General features: G+C 42.2%; 1 protein-coding gene across 1 annotated transcript; it reads left to right on the forward strand.

Annotated features, from left to right (window-relative positions):
- Window positions 1–407: 407 nt before the first annotated feature.
- On the forward strand, window positions 408–5,308 carry LOC107379280 (beta-2 adrenergic receptor). Its single transcript, XM_015949969.3, has 2 exons — window positions 408–631; window positions 3,932–5,308. Exon 2 carries the CDS (start codon window positions 3,965–3,967, stop codon window positions 4,997–4,999), a length of 1,035 nt encoding a protein of 344 aa, XP_015805455.1. The 5' UTR covers window positions 408–631; window positions 3,932–3,964; the 3' UTR covers window positions 5,000–5,308.
- The last annotated feature ends 1,707 nt before the right edge of the window (window positions 5,309–7,015 follow it).

A 7,015-nucleotide genomic window follows, 5' to 3' on the forward strand; every position in this document is an offset into this window, starting at 1 on the left:
TTTTTTAATTACACACTGTGTAAAAGCTCCCAAGCTTAGTTTAAGGTTAAATCTACTGTGGACAGGGGGTCATTGAACGCATCTTTTTCCCCATTCTTTGGAACATTTGACTCATTTATCATCTTTTTCTCACAGCTGCCAGGACAGCGTCATAGAAAGGATTTCACATAAAAACTGAACCCCAGACTTATTGTCGCAGCAGCAACGTTTTAAGATTATTGTAAAGGTGCCAGTGAGGAGGTGCATTTTATTGAACTGGACAAATGAAAAATCAATTACACCGAATAAAGGAGAAATTGGATTTAAGCCATGGGCTGGACATCAGGATAATGATGAAAAATGATTCCATCTTACAATAAGTGTCCTGGACGAGGTCATGGAAAACACCACCCAGTTCTGGCGCATATGCCTCCATCCCGGTGTGCAGCAGGCGTCACTTTTCAAAAGGGGGGTGGACCAATGTGTCACCAGTGTCCTCAGCCAATGGGTAAACCAGTGGTGGAGACACTTAATGATTTCTCGGGAGCGCAGCGGATCAGATGCATCTGCGCACCGGGACCGGGGTTGGTTCAGAGACGCTCCACGCACGATGCTGGCTGCACGGCGTCTTGAGAAGATCTTAAAACAGAAAGTGAGTAGACTCTGAGCCACTCGTGAAAACAAAAACCGAGTTTTTATTGCTTTACGCAGAAGTCTATGCGCTCCGGACCTGAGGACTTTCTGCTTGACTGCGCGCTTCAGATGGATGTACAGCGAAGAAAAGAAAGCTTGAGTGGCAGCTGGAAGTCTGAGGCTAAGTTCTGCTTTTACGCGTTACACGGGGTCATTAAATGTGAATAAACATTTAGTTTGGTTTATTTTCCCTGGTGGAACCCACTAACATGGGGTATTTGTGGGGAAATGTTTCTTAAATGGCATTTTTGATTAATTTGTGCTCTGTGCGCGCACCGGAGAACTCCGCAGGTGTGGACTTTTACGCATGTTGTGAAAGAAAAGTGTCAAGAGGATATTTAGAAGATAATAAATGTATTTACTTTCATGTGTAGCCTTTTTAAATCATCTGAGCTGCGTTTAAATTTGGTGAATTTAAATGACTAAGTGCTGATTAAGAGGAAAAAATGTCGAGGAAACCGATTAAGCTGGGATTTGTTTACTACAGCTGATGTTGTTGTTGTTCGGACAGATTGTTGCGTCATCCCACCTCGAGCTCCATCCATCCATCCATGATCCATCCATTAGCACGGAGCTGCCCGCGCTTCCCTCACGCGCATGAAAAGAGGAAAGCTCGCGTGCCAACTGATGTGAAACCAATGGGCCATTCCCATCTGTACCAGGTCGGCCCGGGCCGGGTAGCCCCAGTCGGCCCCAGCCTGGCCCGGTTCATTCCACACATCCTTGTCTTAAGCCCATGTGGGCTGATTCTACCCACCAATCAGAGGCTTGCTCTAATGGAAGGTGTGGATTTGCTGTCAGCAGTGGGTGTGTTGGCCCCATTGGCCCTGGTCGGCCTGAAGCAGACCCCCTCGAGAAGAGGGCTGAGAATGAGCCTTGGTTGGCCCGGAAAAATACCAGGCCACCCAGATATGTAAACAACCTACACTACCCGGCCCGGGCCAACCCGGTACAGATCGGAATGGCCCACAACTGTACCACCAGGACATCCCCAAACCCCGCCTTACTGTCACATTTCTTACATCATGGATCATTTTCTTGGAATTTAATAATAGCAACAGAAATAATATTAAAGTGTTTGTTGCGTTTTTTATTGTAGGTTAAATGAATGTATGGGACATTTATGCTTTGAATACATGCGTCCTTCTGACATGGGCAGACGAATTAGCAGTTCTTTTCTGTTTTTGCCTAATTTTGGAAGCCAATTGCTTCCATCTTTTCTAAATAAGCTCCAGCGATGATTGTTGCTCAAATATTTATTATTTTGTAATAATATGATGTTTCTTCAAATGTGAAAATATTATAGTCAAAACATGTGAATATCACCTAACAATATGAAAAATGTTCAAAAGACAATAAACGTTCATGTTATGATGTGATTTAGTTGGATTTTATTTTGAAAGGTTGACAGATTCATGAATTAATTTATGATCTTTTACCCTTAAAATATTGTGCTGTGTGCAGTTTTATCAACAGGCCACTAGGTGTCTCAGAAAACGTTTTATGCAGCACATTTGTCACAGAGTTGGTTGATTTGTGAGAGCTAAGGGATAAATAGGACCCCCACATACTATTTAAAATAATTACTGGGTGAAAGCAGCTGGGTTAATTAACAGGTACAGGTGTGTTGAGGTAAACAGTAAATGGCAACATGGGAACTAATGAACCAAAAACAAAGAATAATAACTCCAGAATACAAACATTCTAACATATTAAAACGCACTAGTAACCGGAAGGCTACAAAATCACAGAAACAAAACAAGAAAAGCCAGTAAAACAAAGACAACACAAGACTTTTGTATTTATATGGCACATTTCCTACACAAAGACAACTCAATGTGCTTTTTACAACAATAAGACAAAAAAGAACAAACATAAACAGGAAAACACTGACTCTGTAAAAAAATAACATTAAAATGGAGGAAATTGCCAAAGTGAAAGAAAATATGCTGTCATGTAGTTTTATATTGCCATCTAGTGGCACAAATGAATGCTAAATGCTAAATGACCCGTACTGGTTTAAGCCTGATTTATACTTCTCCATCTGCATTGGTGTGGAGACACGCAATGCCATTATGCGTCGGCGCAAGGACGCTCTGATGAGCTAACAGAGGGTGACGGAGACATGCCCAAAGTTTTAAACATCCGTCGAAAGTGACGAAGAACGCAAGCTTGTGATTGGTCAGTCAGGATGTCACTTCCTGTATATTTGTCACCAGCACAGTTGTAGCTCGGTTAAAAAGTAAACAGATATTTAGCAGCAGACCTCATCACGGAAAAAGTCCGAAAATAATAACATTTAGTGGAGTAGTGCAAAATACGGTGCAATTGTGGATGGAAACGATGGTAAAAGTGGGTTTGGAGGTGGCGACCGCATGAAGAGGTGGAGGAGAATGAAGGACAAATTTGTCCGTGTTACAAACTCTCTGAAATTTATAAACACATTAGTAAATACACTATCAGGGACGGATACACGAAGTTATAGTGGCAGGATACCACAGAACAGAGCTACGCCCTCTGCTGTTCTGGCGGGGAATTGCTTTGCAACAGAAGTTCGAATGCGAAAACCTTTCCGACACTCCATGTGCCTTGCGGAGCTCACGGAGAAGTATAAATCAGGCTTTAGTGCCTTTCAGAATCAGAGGACTCCAAACAGCAGAGCACGTCTCGACAAGCAGAAGCTAACAGTTAGCGTTAGCAGCTCCACCACACAGCAGAACTCCTTCAGACTTGTGTTACTTGTGGAGATAAAGCATTAATGTTGCAGAGCCAACTGAGTCAGTGATAGAGTTGTGTTGCTGTTAGCCAATCAGAGGCGAGATGTCCAAAAATCAGAAAATAAGACTCCAAATCCTGCTGTCTTCTCCCCAGTCCTCTGGCTCTGAGAGCTTTTTTTTCCTCAGAGATCAACTCAATGCCTTCATCATACTAGAGACCACTACAAATGTATGCATAGGTTTGCGTTATTTTTTCATGGCGTGAACCGAAGTTTGACCTGCAAATCTAAATTGTAGATTCTTTCATCTTCGTTGATTTTACCTCAAACTAATCAGATCGGTCAGAAAAATGTGATCATGTATAATTTTTTATGTCATAGAATTTATCAATGTAAAATGTGAAATTTTGATATCAGTCATTAAGGAATTGATGTACTTAAATGTCAGCAAATTGAATGAACCTTTAATTTGCAGGACACACACTTTCACATGTCTGTCACATTCACTCTGTTTTAACATATATTATTTTCCTGTGTGTTTAGGTCATGCTGTGAACGTTCCTTGTCGCTTTTCCAATGATTGAGACCAGCACACTGATGATGATGGACAGAAATGAAGCAGCACACTGCACCGTGTGCTGCTGTACTCTGGTCAATAAAATCCTCATGGTGCTTTTCATGGTGCTCCTGATTTTCGCCACCCTGTTTGGGAATTTGCTGACTCTGGCTGTGGTGGTGGGGACCAAACACTTCCACACGCCACAGGGATACCTGAAGGCTTCCCTGGCTGTAGCCGACCTAGCTGTGGGGATCTTTGTGGTGCCGCTGACCGTCTATGCCGAGGTCTACCTCATGGTGGCAGACTCAGCACCAGAGTGGACGTCGTACAACTCGCAATCAGTGAGTTTTCACCCATGTAACATCATTGGTCCGATCTTCGCTGGGTGCACCTTTGTCTCCATTACAACCATCTTCCTGCTGACCATTGAGCGGAGCATTGCGGTGCTGAGGCCTCTGCACAAGGACTCTGTGATTACTCGTAAAAGGACAACAATCCTCATTTTCTTGTCCTGGGTGGGGAGCTTCCTTCTGGCGGTGTCGCCGATGGTCTTCAGCAGGGAGATCGCTCTGGAGTACAACTCCTGCAGCCGGATGTGTAACTACGCCTTGGGAGCCATTGGCCAGTTCCCTAGCCAGGCCTGGAACATCCTTCTCCTTTTTCCTGCCTTTGACTTTACACTGCTTGGCGGAACCGTGGTCATTAACATCATCTCTCTCTCCAGCATCCGGCAGCACTCGAAACACAGAAAAACACTGGCAGAAACTGAGATCCACACAACAAGCAACCCAACGTTCTCGGACATCAAAGCTGCTAAGACCATCGGGACTCTAACAGTAGCATTCACTGCGTCGTTCACTCCCATCGCCGTCTTTGTGGTCGGGAACGTTTTGGGAAATCAATGGTGCAACTTCTCCTTTTTTGCCTTTTGGATTTTGGCTACCAATAGCTGCTGGAATGTCATCATTTACAGCGTGAGGGATCAGAAGTTCAGAATTTGTGCACATAAACTTCTTTTGCCTTCTCACAGACAAAACACAGCCAAAACATGAACACACACACACAAACGGAAGACTCATTCAGCAGGTTGATGTCATGTCTGTGCATCCCATAAATCCTCCTCCCATCACATCGTGAAACTCATTATTGTAGTGTCTGCATGTCCTGTGGTTTGCTGTTAGGAAATGGCCTGAGTTTGAGTATTTTCACATCAATAAAATGCATGGCGGGTTTTTGCATCACATGCACTTGGGATTTAAATATTCTTCCCTGTGGGCATTTGTCTTGTTCTGTGTTAAATAGATGAGGCCTGTCACAATTTGTAAGAGTTGTTTACTTGAGAGCAATTATTAAAATGTATTTTTTAAAGCTGGGTTTTCTTTTGTGTCTATGCAAAGAAAGAAAGAAAAAAAAGACAAGTTAATTTATTTATTCATTAGATACATTTTATAGTTCATCTATTGTATTATTTTGTACATAGACATTAAAAAAGGTTCAATATTGTGTTAGAAAGTTCCTCTGTATTTGAACTTAATGCAGATCATGCAAATTAGCAGAGGTGTGGACTCGAGTCACATGACTTGGACTCGTGTCAGACTCGAGTCATTATTTAATGACTTCTGACTTGACTTGATAAAATCTATAAAGACTTACGGCTTGAGTTGTACTTGAATGCCAATGAGTTGCAACTTGAATCGACTTGCATCTGTTGACTTGATGACTTGAGCATATTTGATATTCGTTCCGGGTTGGATCTTGTACTGCTGAATGCAGCAGCACTTTGTTTATAATCAGTTTCAGTTGCACTTTCTGCTTGTTTGAGCAAATAAATGAAGAAGCTTTATTTCTGGAATTTATTTATTATCATTGTCATCAAATTGAAGTTGGACAGATGACCTGATTATGACTTGAAAATTCAAAGTTATGGACTTGGACTTGACTTGGACTTCAACATCATTGACTTTGGACTCGACTTGGACTTGGTTGTCTTTGACTTGGACTTGACTTGAGACTTGATTGGAAAGACTTGTGACTTACATATGACTTGCAAAGCAGTGACTTGGTCACACCTCTGCTAATTAGTAACAAAAGTTGCCGATAGCAAAGGAAAACAGATATTAGATTATATATTTTAGTTAAATTACTTAGCCCTCTGGAGTCGGTGGTAGAAACTGTCGTTTTGACAAGTTTTAGTGTTTACCTTCATATGAAACTATATTTCATTGTTTATGCCTTGTTTGGAAACATTCTTTTCAGCACAACCTCACCTATGTGAGGTTAGAGTCATTGTCTTCATTTGGTCAAGCTGTATTAGCACACTTAACCTGAAAGTAAACAAAATCTAAGTCCAAGTAAAGATAATGGCATATTTATTGCAATGAAAGCCACAAAAATTTGTAACAAACCATTTTCAGAAATGCAAGGCATGTCTCAGGCTTTTTTCATGTGAAATTGTCATTCTGCTAAAAATGGAGTTCCACGCTTTGGCTACCTCTGCAACTTCCAAAAATGTCCAGCAGAAGACAGGATCAGGTTTAGCAAGCCACAAAATTATATACACATATTTACATTTACATTATGTACATATACAAAGAAGGTGTCAAGACCACAAGCCATAGTTTATATGTGCCAGGACTCAGAATAACACACAGGGGAACATTTGAGGCTTTACAAATCCAGTGGGTGTCCTTCCTGACTTTGACCACCTGGAAGCAGCATCAAACACACTCCCTGAAGCAGAACGTTTTCCCTGCCTGCACCTAGCATCTTTTACAACAAGATGGCGCCTGTGCTTGGCTTAGCCGCAGTCACCGGCCACTTTTTAAACTTTTCTCCACTAACCTCCTCTTTTCCACCTTGCTCCTGTCTGCGATTCTCGATTCGGTAGTGTCCCTGCTACCATCTCCTATGATCGCCAGACTCTTTTGTCCTTCCGTTCGTTCACGATCGCCCAAGATGCACCGAAGACGTACCATCCTGTTTGTTTACCTGAGTGGCGCACTAGCCCGGAGCCAAACGATGATTCCAATCATAGTGTTTCCAGCAATGTTTATCCGGTCCCGGGAAAA

Source organism: Nothobranchius furzeri, chromosome 5 (genome assembly GCF_043380555.1).
Source record: "Nothobranchius furzeri strain GRZ-AD chromosome 5, NfurGRZ-RIMD1, whole genome shotgun sequence".
NCBI lineage: Eukaryota > Metazoa > Chordata > Actinopteri > Cyprinodontiformes > Nothobranchiidae > Nothobranchius > Nothobranchius furzeri.

Coding starts and splice junctions, on each gene's coding strand:
- LOC107379280 (XM_015949969.3), top strand. CDS start 3,965: ATGATTGAGACCAGCACACTGATGATGATGGACAGAAATGAAGCAGCA.